General features: G+C 46.0%; 1 protein-coding gene across 2 annotated transcripts in view; it reads left to right on the plus strand.

The window, feature by feature from the left end:
• Positions 1–20,311, plus strand: part of LOC144481817 (ceramide synthase 6-like) — a 97,304-nt gene that overhangs the window by 41,928 nt on the left and 35,065 nt on the right. For both annotated transcript variants that reach the window (XM_078200969.1, XM_078200970.1), the window contains 2 exons: positions 15,868–15,918; positions 17,261–17,353. In XM_078200969.1, coding sequence (XP_078057095.1) covers positions 15,868–15,918; positions 17,261–17,353 — 144 coding nt within the window. The remainder of the gene's footprint in view (positions 1–15,867; positions 15,919–17,260; positions 17,354–20,311) is intronic.

The following is a 20,311-nucleotide window of genomic DNA, read 5'->3' on the forward strand; positions in this document are numbered from 1 at the left end:
TCCTTTAACTGACTGAACGATTATGCTTGGTGTATCTATAAGGGCTGGTCAGGCCATACTCCATACCTGCCCACTAAAAAAGTATCTGGAATCAGTGTGGGAGCGTTTTTTTAAAAAAAACCCACAGACTGGAGCTGCGAGTAATACCACCTATACATTTTAACACTGGTCGTGTTTGGACTTCCTCTAGCTTTTGTGCCATAATGTGAAGAGTGACTAAAGTGTATTTGTACCGAGTGAGTGGTGCATAAATCTTTGCCAATGCAACTCCCATGGGCACCTGTTTCTAATGGGCTTCCTGTTGTGAGCTTTGTATGCCCTGCCCTTGGTGCCAACTGGCTTGTGCAGCAAAGCACTGAGTGGCAAACGCCCCCACCTCCACAAAATGACAGCTTCACTTCGGAAGAGGATCTTCCATCGTTACCCAGGGCTTTCATGGTTTCATTGAACCTGGCTTCTGTATTTTTTTAACTCTTGGAGTCATTCCAGAATTCATGACATGGCAGGCGCCATTGTACTGACCTATCGGCTTTGATTCGGGAGTGGGAAGAACAAAGCTGTATATTAGCCCAAAGGTTGCTGTCAAAAGGACAGTGAGGCTAATTGCATTTGTCATTAGTCACATGCAAATGTCCCAGCAACTTCAATTGAGGGCAGATGCACAAAAATCAATGTTTCTGTCTGGGATTTTGCTGCTGTCATTAGCTTTGTGAAAATGGCTTCTCATTATACAAGCGCATTGAATGGTGTGAAATTCCAGTACTAAAACTGTCAATATAAAGTAAACTTGCTGCAGAAAGTCAAGTTGTCACTTCAAGTCAAAATACTTTTATTTAAGGGGATGATGTGTTAATTCTGGCCAGACAATTTCTCTGACACTGAAAGTTACCCATTTCAAGTGTGGTGCCTCATTCCTTGGGGTTTAAAAATTGGTGAAGTCAGTATTTTTGAACTCTGGCCTCTACTCTAAGTCCAGTATTTTTCCACCTCTCCCTGGATTTGACATTGAATTTTCACTGTCTGTGCGGAGTTTACATGCTGTCCCCGCGTCTGCAAGGGATTCCTCTGGGTGCTCCAGTTTCCTCCCAGTGTACCTGAACAGGCACCGGAGTGTGGCGACTAGGAGATTTTCACAGACTGTAGCTTGCCTCTCCCTGTAGCTGATTTGACATTGAATTCAGCCACTCGAACTTGTATTTCCTAATTCAGAACGTATGCTTTTGACTTCACAATCGCTCAATCTGGTTAAACACAACACAATAGGCCATTCAGCCCCTTTAGCCTGCTCCGCCATTCAATAAAGTCATGGCTGATTTGATTGTGGCTTCAACTCCTTTCCTATCTACCTTTGACCCCCTTGTCAATCAAGAATCGCTCTAACTCAACCTTGAATATATTCACTGACTCGCCCTCTACTGCTCCCTAGGGAAGAGAATTCTACCAATTAATGACCTTTTGTAAAAAAAACGTTTCTCCTTATCTCTGTCTAAAATGTGAGGCCCCTTTTTTTTTAAACTGTCTCCTGGTTTTAGACTCCCCCACAAGAAGAAGCATCCTCTCAACATCCACCCTCTCCAGTCCCCTCAGGATCTTGTATGTTTCAATAAGATCACCTTTTATTCTCCCTAAACTCCAATGGATATAAGCCCAACCTGCTCAAGCTTTCCTCCTTAAGACAGCACCTTCATTCCAAGAATCAGTCCGGTAAACCTTCTCTGAACTGCCTTCAATGCAATTATATCCTTCCTTCAGTAAGGAGACCAAAACTGTACACAGTATTTCCAGATATAGTCTCACTAGAGCCCTGTACACTTCCCTACTCCTATACTCTATATTCCCCCTGCAATGAACCCTATTTCTATATTCCCCCTGCAATAAACACCAATATTCCATTTGCCTTCCGAATCACTTGCTGTACCTGCAGACTCACTTTTGAGATTCATGTGCCAGGATACCCAGATCCCTCTGTACCGCAGGGTTCTGCAGTCTCTCTCAATTTAAATCATTTTTAAAAAGTTTATTTATTAGTGTCACAAGTAGGCTTACATTAATACTGCAGTGAAGTTACTGTGAAAATCCCCTAGTCGCCACACTAGGCGCCTGTTCAGGTACATGGAGGGAAAATTTAGCATGGCCAATGCACCCTAACCAGCACGTCTTTCGGACTGTGGGAGGAACCGGAGGAAACCCGCACGGGGAGAATGTGCAAACTCCGCACAGACAGTGACCCAAGCCAGGAATTGAACCTGGGTCCCTGGCACTGTGAGGTAGCAGTGTGAAACACTGTGCCACCGTGCTGCCCCAGGGTATAATAGTATATTGCTTTTCCAATCTCCCTGCCAAAGTGGATAAGTTAAGGAGGTACAGTTGCTTACCTTCTTTACTCAGATCCCAGATTCCAATCTCCCAGTTCAAGCAACTTGGCCATCCAACATATGGCAGATAAATGAATACGGGCAAATCTAACTAATTAAAGGTGGGTGTCATTTGTTGATGGTTATTGGAGTTTTGGGGCTTTATCTACACCCCAATTCATTTCTATATGTTTGTCTCATTTATCCAGCCTCTTCTGAGCAAGCAAAGGGAGGTGATGGGCTAGTGGTATTATCACTAGACTATTAATCCAGACACTCAGCTAATGTTCTGGGGACCCGGGTTTGAATCCCACTGCGGCAAATGGTGGAATTCAATAAAAAAAATCTGGAATTAAGAATCTACTGATGACCATGAAACCATTGTCGATTGTCGGAAAAACACATCTGGTTCACCAATGTCCCTTTAGGGAAGGAAATCTGCTGTCCTTACCTGGTCTGGCCTACATGTGACTCCAGAGCTACAGCAATGTGGTTGACTCTCAACTACCCTCAGTTCAAGGGCAACTAGGGATGGGCAATAAATGTTGGTCAGCCAGCGATGCCCATGTCCCACGAATGAATTTTTAAAGCTGTTCATTGGATAGACAGTTCAATGTCAATCATAGCAAAATGATTGGGGCGGAGGACGATAATGTATTATTCGGAGTACAAAAAGTGAAATGTGACCCTGCGTTGCCGTTGGACTGGTGTATTGTGAGAAAGTGGAATGTTGGTGCTGAGTTTGTTATGGAAGCAGATTTAACTGATCTGCTTTTGCAGTGAAGACCTTTTGGCATAGAAATTAGGCTCCAGGGTATTTGCTATTATCTGATATCTCTCAAGTTTTTAATAACTGGATGGACCGTTTCCAGACCTCGTGGTCTGTTGCTAAGCAACTGGGATCATTTTTTATTTCCGACATCCAAGTCTTCTGATTTACATTGACTGCTGTGGCCACTGTCAATAAGCGTATTTAAATGGGCACCTACTTTTACAGCAAATGTGTTTAACCAACTTTCTTTGAGCTTGCCAAGTTCTGCAGCACGGCAGCGCATTTCATGTTGCAGTAAATATATCATTGACATGTGGTATCGTTGTAACGAATCTTTATCTTCCCTCCCCCTGCCCTCCAGTAATTATTAAAAGTTACTGTTTCAAACTGAACTGCAGGGATGGATGGCATATTGGTAACATCACTAGACTGAGGCTCATGCTCCAAGGACCCTGGTTCAAATCTCACCACGGCAGCTGGGGAAATTTAAATTCGATAAATCTGAAATTAAAAGCTAGCCTAGTGGTGACCACAAAACTGTCATCCTTACCTGGTGTGGCTTATGTGTGACTCCAGAGCCACAGCAATGTGGTTGACTCTTAAATGGCCTAGCGAGACACTCGGTTGTATCAAATCACTAGAGTCTAAAAAAAGTGAAACCAGACAGACCCCCAGCATCGACCTAGGCACCAGAAAGGACAATGGCAAACCCAACACTATATCGACCCTTCCTTACTGACATCTGGGGGTTTGTGTCCAGATTGGGAGAGTTGTTTCACAGCAACATCCTGATGTAGTCTTACTCACAGAATCATACCATATAATGACCAAAATCTTCTGTCCTTGTTCGCGGCTGGGAATGCCTGGTGCTGGTGACATTGAACGGAGCCTTGGCTGGAATGCCAAGTTTTCTGTTCCCGCTCGCAACAGATCCCACCATGGACAAGACTGGGGAATCCTGTAATTCGTCCCAGATTATCACAGTTCCTGGGTATGTTCTGTCTCACTGACAGGACAGAACCAGTAGAGGTGGGTACACAGTCAGGAGGGAGTTGCCCTGGGAGTCCTCAACATCGTCTCTGGACTCCATGAAGTCTGTTGCCACAAAATCAAAGATGGGCAAGAAAATCTCCTGATCACCACATTCCCCATAGTTGGTGAATCTGTACTCTTCCATGTTGAATACCAATTGGAGGAAGTACTGAAGCGGTAAGGGCACAGAATGTAACGGGTCCTAAAGGATATAACTGCTAGACTAGGACTGCGGCAGGTGAAGGAAAAACATAGTTGACCTTATCCTCACCAACCTGCCTGCTGTAAATGCATTTGTCCGTGAGAGTATTGGTAGGAGTGACCGCCACACAGTCCTTGTGAAAACACAGTTCCATCTTCACATTGAAGGCACCCTCCATCATGTTGTGTGGCATTACCACCATGCTAAATGGGATAGATTTTGAACAAATCTAGCAACTCGAGGTGCTGTGGGCCGTCAGTTGCAGCAGAATTGTACTCGACCACAATCTGTAACCTCATGGCCCAGGACATTCCACCACTCTGCCATTACACTGAACCAGGGTTGATCTCCTGGCTTGAGTGCAGGAGGGCATGCCAGGAGCAGCACCAGGCGTACCCAAAAATGAGGTGTCAACCTGGTGAAGCTACAACACAGGACTCCTTGTATGCGATAGACAGAGCTAAGCGATCCCACAACCAACAGATCAAATCAAGGCTCTGCAGTCCTGCCAGTTGTGAGTGGTGGTGGTGGACAATTAAACAACTCGCTGGAGGAGGAGGCTCCACAAATATCCCCATCCTCCATGATGGAGGAGCCCAGCACATCAGTGCAAAGGATAAGGCTGATAAGACTGAAGCATTTGCAACAATCTTTAGCCAGAAGTGCCGGAGGTCCCCAACATCACAGATGTCAGGCTTCAGCCAATTCGATTCACTACATGTAATATCAAGAAATGGCTGAAGGCGCTGGATAATGCAAAGGCAATGGGCCCTGATAACATTCCGGCAATAGTACTGAAGACTTGTGCTCCAGAACTTGCAACAACCCTAGCCGAGCTGTTCCAGTACAGCGAGAACACTAGCATCTACCTGGCAGTGTGGAAAACTGTCCAGGTATCTCCTGTACACAACAGGACAAATCCGATGTGGTCAGTCAGTCTACTCTTGACCATCAGTGAAATGATGGAAGGGGACATCAGCAGCACTTACTCAGCAATAACCTGCTGACTGATGCTTAGTTTGGGTTCCACCAGGGTCATACAGCTCCTGACCTCATTACAGCCTTGGTTCAAACATGGACAAGAGTTGCACAAATGATGATGGTTGAAGGGCAATCATCTCCATCTTGGGACTTGCCCTCAGGGCTGTGTCCTAGACCCAATGATCTTCAGCTATTTCATCGATGACCTGCCCTCTATCATAAGATCAGAAGTGGGGGTGTGCAATCAGTGAATAATGTTCAGCACCATTCGTGACTCATAGAAAATAGAAGCAGAATAGGCCATTCGGCCCTTCAAGCTTGCTCTGCCATTCATTTTGATCATGGCTGATCATTAAATTCTGATTTTTCTCCCCCCACCCCCCAATCCCTTGATCCCTTTAGTCCCTAGAGCTATAATTAATTTCTTGAAATCAGACAACAGTTTAGCCTCCACTGCATTCTGTGGTAGTGAATTCCGCACATTCACCACTTTATGGGTGAAGAAATTTCTCCTCGCCCCAGTTCTAAAAGGTTTACCCCCTTATCCTCAAACTATGACCTGTAGTTCTGGACTCCCCCCACCATTGGGAACATTCTTTCTGAATCTACCCTGTCTAACCCTGTTAGAATTTTATAATTTTCTATGAGGTCCCCTCCTCACATGCAGAAACAGTTCATGTCCAAATACAGCAAGACCTCAAAAACATACCGGCTTGAGCTGATGAGGCAAATGAAGTGCCAGGCAATGACCATCTCCAACAAGAGAGGATTTAACCATCGCCCCTCGACATTCAATGGCCATCACTGAATCCTCCAATATCAATTGACCAGAAATGGAACTGGGCCAGCCACATAAATACAGTGGCGACAAGACAGGGCACAAGTCAGGAGTGTGATCAAATATTCTCCACTTGCCTGAATGGGTACCGTTCCAACCACACTCGAAGCTCAGCACCATCCAGGAGACAGCCGCCTGCTTGATTAGCAGCCCATACATCACCATAAACATTCACTCCCTCCACCACTGACATACAGTCTCTGCAAGATGTACTGCAGGAACTCACCAAGGCTCCTTTTGACAGTACCTTCCAAGCCCACAACCTCTACCACCTAGGATGGAACAGTAGGTGGATGGGAACACCACCTGGAGAAACAACACACCATCCTGAATTGGAAGTGCATCACCGTTCCTTCGCTTGCTGGGTCAAAATCCTGGAATTCTTTTCCTAACAGCACTGAGAGTACCTGCGCCACATGGACCATAGAGTCATAGAGGTTTACAGCAGGGAAACAGGCCCTTCGGCCCAACTTGTCCATGCCACCCTTATTTTTTTTTTTAAAAACCCCTAAGCTAATCCCAATTGCCTGCATTTGGCCCATATCCCTCTATACCCATCGTACCCGTGTAACTATCTAAATGCTTTTTAAAAGATAAAATTGTACCCGCCTCAACTACTACCTCTGGCAGCTTGTTCCAGACACTCGCCACCCTGTGTGTGAAAAAACTGCCCCTCTGGACACTTTTGTATCTCTCCCCTTAAACCTATGCCCTCTAGTTTTAGACTCCCCTACCTTTGGGAAAAGATATTGACTATCTACCTTGTCTATGCCCCTCATTATTTTTTAGACCTCTGTAAGGTCACCCCTCAGCCTCCTACGCTCCAGAGAAAAAAGTCCCAGTCTATTCAGCCTCTCCTTATAACTCAATCCATCAAGTCCCGGTAGCATCCTAGTAAATCTTTTCTGCACTCTTTCTAGTTTAATAATATCCTTTCTATAATAGGGTGACCAGAATTCCACACGGTATTCCAAGTGTGGCCGTACCAATGTCTTGTACGACTTCAACAAGACGTCCCAACTCCTGTATTCAATGTTCTGACCGATGAAACCAAGCATGCCAAATGCCTTCTTCACCACTCTGTCCACCTGTGACTCCACTTTCAAGGAGCTATGAACATGTACCCCTAGATCTCTTTGTTCTGTAACTCTCCCCAACGCCCTACCATTAACTGAGTAAGTCCTGCCCTGATTCAATCTACCAAAAATGCATCACCTCGCATTTGTCTAAATTAAACTCCATCTGCCATTCGTCAGCCCACTGGCCCAATTGATCAAGATCCTGTTGCAATTGGAGATAACCTTCCTCACTGTCCACCATGCCACCAATCTTAGTGTCATCTGCAAACTTACTAACCATGCCCCCTATATTCTCATCCAAATCATTAATATAAATGACAAATAACAGTGGGCCCAGCACTGATCCCAGAGGCACACCGCTGGTCACAGGTCTCCAGTTTGAAAAACAACCCTCTACAACCACTTTGGCTTCCGTCAAGAAGCCAATTTTGTATCCATTTAGATACCTCACCCTGGATCCCATGAGATTTAACTTTCTGCAACAACCTACCATGTGGTACCTTGTCAAAGGCCTTACTAAAGTCCATGTGGACAACATCAACTGCACTGCCCTCATCTACCTTCTTGGTTACCCCTTCAAAAAAACTCAATCAAATTTCTGAGACATGATTTTCCACTCACAAAGCCATGCTGACTGTCCCTAATCAGTCCTTGCATTTCTAAATGCCTGTAGATCCTGTCTCTCAAAATACCTTCCAACAACTTACCCACCACAGATGTGAGGCTCACTGGCCTGTAGTTCCCAGGCTTTTCCCTGCAGCCCTTTTTAAACAAAGGCACAACATTTGCCACTCTCCAATCTTCAGGCACCTCACCCGTGACTATCGATGATTCAAATATCTCAGCTAGGGGACCCGCAATTTCCTCCCGAGCCTCCCACAACGTCCTGGGATAGACTTCATCGGGTCCCGGGGATTTATCTACCTTGATGCGCTTTAAGACTTCCAGCACCTCCTTCTCTGTAATATGTACACTCTTCAAGACATCAATATTTAATTCCCCAGGTTCCCTAACATCCATGCTTTTCTCAACAGTAAATACTGATGAGAAATATTCATTTAGGATCTCGCCCATCTTTTGTGGATCCGCACATAGATGACCTTGTTGATCCTTAAGAGGCCCTACTCTCTTCCTTGTTACTCTTTTGCTCTTTATGTATTTGTAGAAGCTCTTTGGATTCTCCTTTGCCTTATCTGTCAAAACAATTTCGTGTCCCCTTTTTGCCCTCCTGATTTCTCTCTTAACTCTACTCCTACACTCCCTATACTCTTCAAGGGATTCACTTGATCCCAGCTGCCTATGCATGTCACGTGCCTCTTTCTTCTTCTTGACCAGGGCCTCAATATCCCGTGTCATCCAGGGTTCCCGACTTCTGCCAGCCTTGCCCTTCACTTGAAGAGAAATGTGTTTACCCTGAACCCTGGTTAACACACTTTTGAAAGCGTGCCACTTACCAGACGTCCCTTTGCCTTCCCACAGACTCCCCCAATTAACGTTTGAAAGTTCCTGCCTGATACCATCAAAATTGGCCTTGCCCCAATTTAGAATATTAACTTCTGGGCCAGACCTATCATTCTCCACAGCTATCTTAAAACTAATAGAATTATGGTCACTGGTCCCAAAGTGATCCCTCACTAACACTTCTGTCACCTGCCCTTCCTTATTTCCCAAGAGGAGGTCAAGTTTTGCCCCCTCTCTAGTCGGGCCATCCACATACTGAATGAGAAATTCCTCCTGAATACACTCAACAAATTTCTCTCCATCCAACCCTCTAATACTGTGGCTGTCCCAGTCAATGTTGGGAAAGTTAAAATCCCCTACTATTACTACCCTCTTTTTCTTGGAGCTATCTGTAATCTCCTTGCGTATTTGTTCCTCAATTTCCCGCTGACTATTTGGGGGCCTATAGTACAACCCTATCAAAGTGATTTCCCCCTTCTTATTTCTCAGTTCTACCCATATAGACTCAGTGGATGAACCCTCGGATATATCCCCTCTCGGTACAGCTGTGATGTTTTCCCTAATCAAAAGTGCAACTTCCCCTCCTCTCTTACCTCCTGCTCTATCTTTCCTATAGCATCTGTACCCTGGAACATTGAGCTGCCAGTCCTGTCCTTCCCTTAGCCATGTTTCAGTAATTGCTATAATATCCCAGTCCCACATACCCATCAAAGCCCTGAGTTCATCTGCCTTGCCCGTCAGGCTTCTTGCATTGAAATAAATGCAGTTTAATCTGGACTTCCCTTGCTCTCTGTCTTGCTTCTGTCTGGTACTAGGATTACTTTACTAATTAATGTGCGCGCTTCAATTTCCGTGCTGTCCTCAAGCTTCTCTTCTGTCTCCCTACTGCTTTGGATCCCACCCCCCTGCCAAACTAGTTTAAACCCTCCCGAGTGGCTCTAGCAAATCTCCCCGCCCGGATGTTAGTCCCCCTCCAGTTCAAATGTAACCCGTCCCTCTTGAACAGATCAGCCCCTCCCCAGAAAAGATCCCGATGATCCAAAAATCTAAATCCCTGCCCCCTGCACCAGCTCTCAAGCCAGGCATTCATCTGCCTAATCTTCCTATTCCTACTCTCACTAGCACGTGGTACCGATAGTAGTCTTGAAATTACTATCTTTGAGGTCCTGCACGTTAGCCTTCTGCCTAACTCTCTGTATTCACATTTCAGGACCTCATCCCTTTTCCCACCTATGCCGTTGGTACCAATATGTACAACGACCTCTGGCTGCTCACCCTCACCCTTAAGAATGTGCTGCAATCGCTCAGAGACGTCCTTGACCCTGGCACCAGGGAGGCAACACACCATCCTGGAGTCTCGATTGCGGCCACAGAAATGCCTGTCCACAGCGGTTCAAGAAGGCAGCTCACCACTACTTTCTCGAGGGCAATGAGGGATTGGCAATAAATGCTGGTCTAGCCACCCACACTCCATGAAAGAATTTAAAAGCCAAGCTCTCATCAGCCTTGTGGAGCAAGTCTGGGCAGCCTGCGTTTTTCACGACTCTTGTATGTAAATAAGGGTTTTTCAGTATTGGTGGCAGTCATCAGTTTGCATTACAAGACCGTAAATAGCCAAATTACCTCCAAATTATTTTGTGTAAGGACAAGGTGGTTACAAAACATTTTCAACAGCCTGCCAAATACCCTTGCAGGCATTGGAAGCCATAATTTGTCAATTTTGAGCAGTTGTTAGTGGTGTCGCGTGGTTGCAACTAACTAATTTGCTTCTCTCTCCCTACTAATTTTGTGGCTGAACTCTGGAAAGGTTATGATTCTGAACATTTTGTGCACTGTACATTGCAGCAAAGAGAAATGTGGTTTAAAAAATAATTTCTCCCACCCCTTCAGGTACTGACTCTGCCTGGCTGTTTGATCAGTGACCTTTTCCCTCTGTTGGGGTGGGCACTGCCAGTACTTGGGAATGGACAGTGTTAAGTAAATTTTGTGCTATCTGAGTGCCAGCTGATGATCACTTCCAGCATGAGAGCCCCAATCACCATTCATCAGAAGCTTTGCTGTACCAGTCGTGTCAACACACTGAGGGCTCTTGCAATGCAGTAGGTGACGTGTCTACCCACCTCCTGAGCCAGAAGCTCAGGGTTTGAGTCTCTAGGAATTGATGGCCAAGCAGGTGGACTGTCGACCTGTAAATCCTTCCGATGCGCCTATAGCAGGCAGTGAGAGCGGGAGAGTTTCTTGATCAGCCGAAACCACGTAGCTGCAGTGTAATCGCCTCCTTGTGTTTCTAAGACTCCACAGGCTTGGTGGCAACCACCCTCTTCGCTTTGAGGGACCGCTGGAGAGCATTTCAACACCGTGTGGACAGAGTCTGCGCTATCGTCTTGTCTTCCTTCCAGTTTTCCATGATCTACAAGACTTGAGGAAGGGATCTGATGGCGTACTCACCATTTGCCTGGATTGGTATAGCTACAATGACGCTCTCTCTTGGCTCAATGAGCATGTCTTCCATCCTTTCCATCACGGTTGGACTATGACTGTAGCAATGAACTGTACTCACTAAACTTCAACATCACCTCCCTCGCCTGTAAACTCTACCGTGCCCAAGGAGAAGAACAGGAACTCATTACATCCAGTTGCCCACAATCCTAATTTGGGTACATGTTGCCATTTCCTTTGTTGCTGGGTCAGCATTCTCTGCCAACGCAAGGAAAACCATTGGCACAAGTTCAAGGAGAATGGCCATGGCCACTGTGCCTTGGGGCAACTGGGAAAGGGCAACAAATCCAAGTGTCATCCATATTAGCAAAATGCATCCTTATGATGGATAATGGAGACCTGGATGGCCTTTTATTATCTAACTCTGGCATGCAGGCCAGGGCGCATATGTATGGTTGCTATGTCTGATGTCGGCTAACTTGCACTGACCAGAGCTTGTGCCCAAGATCTTTCCAGGTCTGCGTGATAAAATGACCAGTTTTATCCCACGCCCTACCTCCTATTATTTATCGCCTTTGTTTCAGTAAAAGAAAGCTTGTGCGCAAACATTGCAGTTTGAGGTTTACACACAAGATATTTTTCATCAGTAAATCATCTTTTGCAGTGAGCCAGAATTGGCTATGCAAGTTATATTGGAAATCTTTTGACTGATTTTAATTCTGCACTGACTGGGGTAGGCATGTACTGCAAGACCTGAATGTGCAACTGCCACGAGTTAAAATTCTTTGCACGCCTAAGAGCAGAGTGTAAAAATTCAACATAATGCTTTTCTGCTCTGTCTTAAGTACAGGAGCAAGACACATTTGAATCTCTGCGTGCATGCATTTTTGTTCTCTTCACTCCCCTCTTGCTCCTCTACAGCTGCTTTTCCCCTTGCTGGAGTACGGAGTACAATTATGCAGACACTTGCTACCATTTTTAGCAAGTAAGCTAAACTGTGATTGTCCATAGAATCCCTACAGTGCAGAAGGAGGCCATTTGGCCAGACACGGGGAGCACGTGCAGACTTCATACACAGTGACCCGAGGGCCGGAATCGAACCCGGGTCCCTGGCGCTGAGAGGCAGCAGTGCTAACCACTGTGAGCCACCCATTCAAGTGGAAGAGCAGAAGAAGGGAGAGAATTGAACGCAGTGCTCTAGCAGTGGGTCACTGAATAGCAGTTGGGCTTCGTCACCCTATTCTGCCAGCCCAAATAACCCAGAGGCCAATTCTAGCGTCCCGTCTGCTGCTCTGCTCGGATTTGGATATGGGCAGAGGGGGTTCACCAGAATGGTTCTGGGCATGAGGGATCTTTGGCTGCAGGGGTAGGTTGGAGAAGCTGGGGTGAGATTGGAAAAATAGTTCCCATTAACAGATGGTCCAAAGACTAGGGGATACGTTTTAAGATTTTGGACAAGGATGCGGGAGAACTGCAACCAGCTCCTTATCACTCAGCGGATCTGTGTTTATGGGGGTAGTGGAAGCAAAGACAATGGATGATTCCTCAAAAGGGCCTTGGCTGGCACTTGCAGGAAATGAGAGAGGCCCAGGGAATGGGACTGATTGGATTGCTCTATCAAGTGCTGACATGGGCTTGATGGACCAAATGGCCACTTAGAATCCCGACAGTGCAGCAGGAGGCCATTTAGCCCATCAAGCCTGCACCAACAGCAATCCCACCCAGGCCCTATCTCCATAACCCCTCGTATTTATCCTGCTAGTCCCCCTGACACTAAGGGGCAATTTAGCGTGGCCAATTCGCCTAACCCACACGTCTTTGGAGTGTGGGAGGAAACCGGAGCTCCCGGAGGAAACCCACACAGACACGGGGAGAACGTGCAAACTCCACACAGACAGTGACCCGAGGTGGGAATCGAACCCGGGTCCCTGGAGCTGTGAGGCAGCAGGATCTGTAGATTGGCTGATCTGTCCATCTCTAATCACTGGGAAGGTAGGCGTGCAGGCAACCTGCTCCCGATTTCCCAGCTGCCTGATGTGGTTCAGTGACCATTATCGTTCCAATTGGTTTGCCAGCTCGCTCCAGTGGGAGGGAGTTTGGTTTGGATCAGGAAATGGGAATTTATCTTGCATCCCTTCCTTCACTTTGGGTTTATCACGTGCTGCTGCTTCCTGCTCCTTCTCCCCCCCCCCCCCCCCCCAAATTTCCAGTGGATTCGCTGTGGGTGTTACACATGCAGAACGTTCAGCCACTATGCGGCTTCCTGTGGCAGTTGGGCACGTTGGCATTGACTGAATTAATTGCTGTTTTGGGACAGCAGCTGCTTTGCCAGCTGCCTTTTTAATCGTCTCCATCGGGTGTGGGTCTGTGGATTTCTATAGAAATGTGGAGGGCTTGAAACATGAAACACTGCCCTCGTGATGAGCTTGGTGCCTCAGTGTGGCTCTGCAATACTTTTGGTTTTGGCGTACATTGGCAGATACAGTGATGTCGAGGTGAGTACGGGAGACCCCAGAGCCTGCTGTCAGCTACACTCCTAAAATACAAGGGTAACTGTGACCTATCTCTGCTGTATTCTGGCTAGCCTGCCACATTTTACCTTCCGTAAGCTCGGTCATCCACAACTCTGCCTAGGTGTGAACTCGCAGCAAGCCCTGCTCTCCCATCACTCCTTTGCTCAATGTCCTGATTTTAAAATACTTATCTTTGAACTGACTTGGAAATATATCGCCGTTCCTTCACAGTCGCTGGGTCAAAATCCTGGAAATCCTTTCCTAACGGCATTGTGGGTCAACCCACAGCATGTGGACTGCAGCGATTCAAGAAGGCGGCTCACCACCACCTTCTCAAGGGCAACTCGGGATGGGCAATAAATGCTGGCCAGCCAGTGACGCCCATGTCCCACGAATGAATATATATATTTTTTAAATCCCTACCTGTTCTCTGATCCCTCCATGGCCTTGCCCCTCTCTCCTCCCTCCGTCTTCCCTATCCCCAACCTTGACTCTCCCATGATATCTGTACTTTAAATTCTTGTGCAGTCCTGATTTTAATGACTGTGCCATTGGTGGCTGTGCTGGAATTCCCTCCCTACAGCTGTCCACCTCACTGTCATGTTTTCCTCCTTTTAAGACTTCTCAAACATTTGTAACTGACCGAATATCTCCTCATGTGGTTTGGTGTCAAACTTTATCTGATAATGAGTGTGCTAAGTTGCTGTATCTGGTGTTCACTTGCTAACGTGCACTGCTATTTTTGATCGAGATGGTGCTAAAGTGTTAGCCAAGAGCTTGATCTGGACAAGATGGACCTCTCTAAGCCCCTCTCTAAGCCCCAGCTGAACCACCGGGAACTAGTCTGACCTTCACAGCTCCAGGGACCCAGGTTCGAATCCCGGCTCGGGTCACTGTCTGTGTGGAGTTTGCACATTCTCCCCGTGTCTGCGTGGGTTTCCTCCGGGTGCTCCGGTTTCCTCCCACAGTCCAAAGATGTGCGGGTTAGGTTGATTGGCCATTCTAAATTGCCCCTTAGTGTCCCGGGATGCATAGGTTAGAGGGGTTAGTGGATAAATGTGTAGGGATATGGGGATGGGGCCTGGGTGGGATTGTGGTTGGTGTAGACTCGATGGGCCGAATGGCCTCTCTCTGCACTGTAGGATTCTATGATTCATGACTCTGAGGGTGTGCAAGTTCAATTTGGGTTTTTTTCAATGGAGCACAGAGGCTGTTTGTGTTTGTTCTCTTTTTAATCTTTCTGCAGATATGTGAAACCAACACTTGCTGTAGTTTCTAGAGCTTCTGATTTGCTCTTAGCTCTGCAATGAGCTGGGTGTACACAAATCTGAAAGTTTGAGCATTGTTCTTTGTTTCTAAACACAACAGTTATTTTAGTGTCACAAATAGGCTTACATTAACACTGCAATGAAGTTACTGTGAAAATCACCCCCCCGCAGTCACCACACTCCAGCGCCTGTTTGAATACACTGAGGGAGAATTTAGCACGGCCAATAAACCTAACCAGCACGTCTTTCAGACTGTGTGAGGAAACCGGGGCACCCGGAGGAAACCCACGCAGACACTGGGAGAATGTGCAGACTCCACACAGACAGTGACCCAAGCCCGGAATCGAACCCGGGGTTCCTGGCGCTGTGAGGCAGCAGTGCTAACTCACTGTGTTTCGCCCTTTTTTTGAGATTCTGATCCTAAGACAAGTGTGTAAATCTCGCTGCTCTGGTTCAGAGGGTGAACCCACCATGTGGAATGGGAGTACGTAATACAAAGAAAGGAGGATGGCCCAATTCCGCTAATGACACGTGCTGAGCTAATGGCTCTCAATGGGACTTGAACGGTGCCCCGAAAGGTCAAGAGAGGAACGGGCCAAGGTCCACACTCCTGATCATTGGACAGCTGCAAATAGACCGTCCAATGATGAATCAGCCTAGGTTGCAATGCCACCCATGGTCACCCAGCCTGCTGCTCAGACTATTGGCAAAAGGAATGACTGGTGGTTAAGGTGCTGAGAGCCTTCAGTGGCTGTGGAGCAGGACCCTAACCTGTGAGTTGCCATCTTTTTGAGGAAAAAGAATGTTGCGGGAGGTGATCGGATGGTTGGGGGGGGGGAAAAAGAAGCATTTTGAAATGTTTTCTACGAAACACCAATCTGGTGTTGGGGTCACTGCCGTCTGTAACTCTGCTTCTGCTTTCTTCTAGGCTCCCTGGTTCTGGGACACACGACGCTGCTGGTATAACTACCCATATCAGGTGAGAGCTGAACAATGCTGATTTGTATTTGCTGGTTTTTCTTTTGGACGTAAACACATTCTGTTTTGTGCAGTAGAACCTAACTTGCGTTTTGTTGGAGCTCCCTGTAATTTTCAGGAAATGAGTTTGTAATGTTTCCTTTTTTATATGGTCTGAAAGATATATATATAAATCTATGTAAACAAAACCCCTCATTAGGATTTGAGTGTCTAGTTTCACCCATTGTGAAAGGAGCACTTCACACGTGCTTCGAGCAGGTGATTATTTCAAAGGCCTCAATTTCTAAGCAGGTGTATGTGGGCAAATTGGGAAATGTATTCCCCAATTGTTGTACTATTTCACCTGATAAAGTCGCTCTGTAATTACATAGAATCCCCACCGTGCAGAAGGAGGCCATTTGGCCCACCGAGTCTGTACCGACCACAATCTCACCCAGGGCCTATTCCTGCAACCCCACACACTTACCCTGCTAACCCCACTGTCACCAGGGTTAATTTACCATGGCCAATCAACCTAACCTTGCACATCTTTGGACTGTGGGAGGAAACCGGAACACCCGAAGGAAACCCACGCAGACATGGGGAGAATGTTCAAACTCCACACACTGACCCGAGGCCAGAACTCAACCTGGGACCCTGGCGCTGTGAGGCACAGGTGCTAACCACTGTGCCATCCTTAAATTACGTTTACATTTACAATTACATTTTTTTTGTTTTTGGGTAGAACAGAGTAGATCAAATATGTATTTTTGAAGAGTGGGGAAGCCTGAACAAGATTCATTCAGTTATAGAGGTTTACAGCATGGAAACAGGCCCTTCGGCCCAACTTGTCCATGCCGCCCTTTTTTTCTTAAAACCCCTAAACTAATCCCAATTGCCTGCATTTGGCCCATATTCCTCTATACCCATGTAACTGTCTAAATGCTTTTTAAAAGATAACATTGTACCCGCCTCTACTACTACCTCTGGCAGCTTGTTCCAGACTCTCACCATCCTCTATGAAAAAATTTCCCCTCTGGACACTTTTGTGTCTCTCCCCTCTCACCTTAAACCTGTGCCCTCTAGTTTTAGACTCCCCTGCCTTTGGGAAAAGATATTGACTATCCAGCTGATCTATGCCCCTCATTATTTTATAATAATAATTTATAATCAGTTGTATCATAGAATCCCTACAGTGCAGAAGGAGGCCATTCAGCCCATTGAGTCTGCGCCAATTTGCCAAAAGAGCGTGCTAACCACTGTGCCACTGTATCATTTTTAGTGTTTGTTATCTTATGATATTTGCACTATTTATACTAATTATACATTGATAATTAACTAGGTTTTTCTGTTCTTCCTTGCAGAAACTGATGTTTGACATGTATTATTATTACATAATGGAGTTGTCGTTCTATTGGTCATTGATGTTTTCACAGTTTACAGATATTAAAAGAAAGGTAAGCAGTGCCATATGATTGAGTTCCAGCCATTGGTGATGTATTTCCCAAATTGGCCAGGTTGTAAATCCTGCTCCCATTCAGAGTTTATTTAAAAAACTGTTTAAACTGCATGTTAACAGAACCAGAGTTGGATAGCCAAGTTAGGCATGCTGAAACAAACCTGAGTGCTATATTCGTTTCAAAATAACCCTATGTAGAATGGTTGCAAAACCGATCAAGAAGTCTCACAGTGGGCCTGATGTGCACAGTCTTGCGATGAATCCCCACCATAAAGCTACTTCTAAACTAAGCACGGGCATGCACATTTTCTTTGTGGTCCTTTCTTTGAAAGAGCTGGTACAGAGTTGATGGGCCGAGTGGCCCCTCTGTCTTGCACTGTTCTGATTCTCAAAGCCTGACTGTTAGAAATAGAAGGCACCTTTAAGGGGACTGTACCTTGCACTTTTTTTTAATGTGCTATAGTTAACTATTTAAATACTGTTTGTATATTTTTCCGTTCCTTAACACTAATGTCCCTTTTCTCGAACTTCTATATTTCAATATATTTTTTACGGAATTGATTCTTTTTCTGCATTTGTGTCCAGCTGTTTCAGCAGAGCACCCCACATTACTTGCTCATAACCCCGTTGATTAAATATTGGGAAGACTGAGCCCATTGTCTTTGGTTCCTGCTGCAAGATCCATTCCCTATCTACTGTTCCCTATCTATGAAGGGTATAGATAGGGTGAACAGTGGGAAGCTTTTTCCCAGGTCGGAGGTGACGATCACAAGGGGTCACGGGCTCAAGGTGAGAGGGGCGAGGTATAACTCAGATATCAGAGGGATGTTTTTTACACAGAGAGTGATGGGGGCCTGGAATGCGCTGCCAAGTAGGGTGGTGGAGGCAGGCACGCTGGCATCGTTTAAGACTTACCTGGATAGTCACATGAGCAGTCTGGGAATGGAGGGATACAAACAAATGGTCTAGTTGGACCAAGAAACGGCACAGGCTTGGAGGGCCGAAGGGCCTGTTTCCTGTGCTGTACTGTTCTTTGTTTTGTTACTGACTTCATCCTGCTCTTTGTAAACTGTCTGAGGCTGAAACAGACTGCTCGTAACTTGTGTGTTGAATTTGGCCACATATTGGCGCCATCACTAAGACCTTATATTTCCACTTCCATAACCATTCTGCCCTGCTTCAGCTCATCTGCTGAAACCTTCATGTTGATCTTTCCTCTAGACTTGACTGTTCCAATGCGCTCCTGAACGGCCTCCCACAGTCTACTCTGTAAACTTGATCATCCAAAACTCTGCCTGCGTCCTTAGTTGCACTGACTCCTGTTCCATCCATCACATCCCTGTGCTTGCTGACCTACAGTGCTTTCTGGTTAAAGCAGTGCCTCGGGTTTAAAATTTTCACCCTTGTGGCGGCACGGTAGCACAGTGGTTAGCACTGCTGTCTCAGAGCGCCAGGGACCCGGGTTCAAATCTGGCCTTGGGTCACTGTCTGTGTGGAGTTTGCACATTCTTCCTGTGTCTGCGTGAGTTTCCTTCGGGTGCTCCGGTTTCCTCCCACAGTCCAAAGATGTGCAGGTTAGGTTGATTGGCCATGCTAAATTGACTCTTAGTGTCAGGGAGATTAGCAAGGTGAATATGTGGGGTTATGGGGATGGGGCCTGGGTGGGATTGTTGTTGGTACAGACTTGATGGGCTGAATGGCCTCTTTCTGCTCTGTAGGGATGCTATGTTTTGAAATCCCTCCATGGCCTCAGCCCCTTCCTATCTCTGTAATCTCCTCCTGCCTCACAATCCTCTGAAGATATCTGGTCCCTTCTCATTCTGGTCTCTTGAGCATCCCTGATTCTAATTGTTCTACCATTGGCGGCTGTGCCTTCAGCTGCCTCGGCCCCGAGCTCTGGAGTCCCTGCTTCAACCTCTCTGCTACCAACCCCCTTTAAGATGCTGCTTAAAACCAATCTGTTTGACCAAGCTTGCAACCATATGTCCTGATTTCACCTCGTGTGGCAAATTTTGCATATAACATTCTTGTGTAATAAAACATCCAAAGGTGCTTCATAAAATACAAGTTTTAATGGCTGTGTATGATTTCTTTAGGATTGCTGTGGTACTGGAAAGAATTTTAAACCATACTTTTTTAAAAAATTATTATTTCTCTGGGATGATAGACTGCTTCAGAAGGCATTAAGTGCCAGTTGCTTTGGTGTGGGGCTGGAATCACACATAGGCCAGATCAGGCAGGTTTCCTTTTTATTACAGTCTGATAGCTTTGTGGCTACGTTTAAATAAAATCTACTAAATTAACTAATTCTCTTAACTGCTATGGTGGGATTTGAACTCCTGTCATCTGGATTATTATTCCAGATGGCTGAGTTATTAGTTCAACAATAACCACTGCTGTAACGTAGCCAGATTGAGGTGGCTTCTCTATCGCTATAACAGATTAAATTTGATTTGGGCTTTTGTCTCCAAACCCCGAATGTAGCAGGCTAGTTTGACTAGGCTGGCTGGGATACCTCTAGTTGCATTTGTGCATTTTTAGGATTGAGCTGTGGACTGTCATTTCCCGAGGCTTTCTATTTTGTTCTCTCTTGAACTGTCTGCTCTGCAATACAGCTATGCTTTTAACTAGCTAATAAATATCCCATCCCTAATCCAAACTCCTGTGCACAGCAAGCTATGCTGTGTCAAAGCACCCTACTCTGCTCTAGATTTGAAAGGATTGCTTCCTAGTTAAAGCATGGAAATATTGCTGGGGGGGTTTTTCCTACAAGTTTTGCTGTTCTGAGCGTGAACCGTAGATGGTATGCGCTCTTGGCAAATGTGCTTCTTTTGGTTAACCAAATAAACTAAAGCAATGAACTTGTGGTGTGGATTAAAAATGCAGTTCCTTAAAGGGGATGCTGCGTCAAAGTAAACAGAATCTCTGGAAACTTCAGAACAAAAATAAAATGTAG

This window comes from Mustelus asterias, chromosome X (assembly GCF_964213995.1).
Source record: "Mustelus asterias chromosome X, sMusAst1.hap1.1, whole genome shotgun sequence".
NCBI lineage: Eukaryota > Metazoa > Chordata > Chondrichthyes > Carcharhiniformes > Triakidae > Mustelus > Mustelus asterias.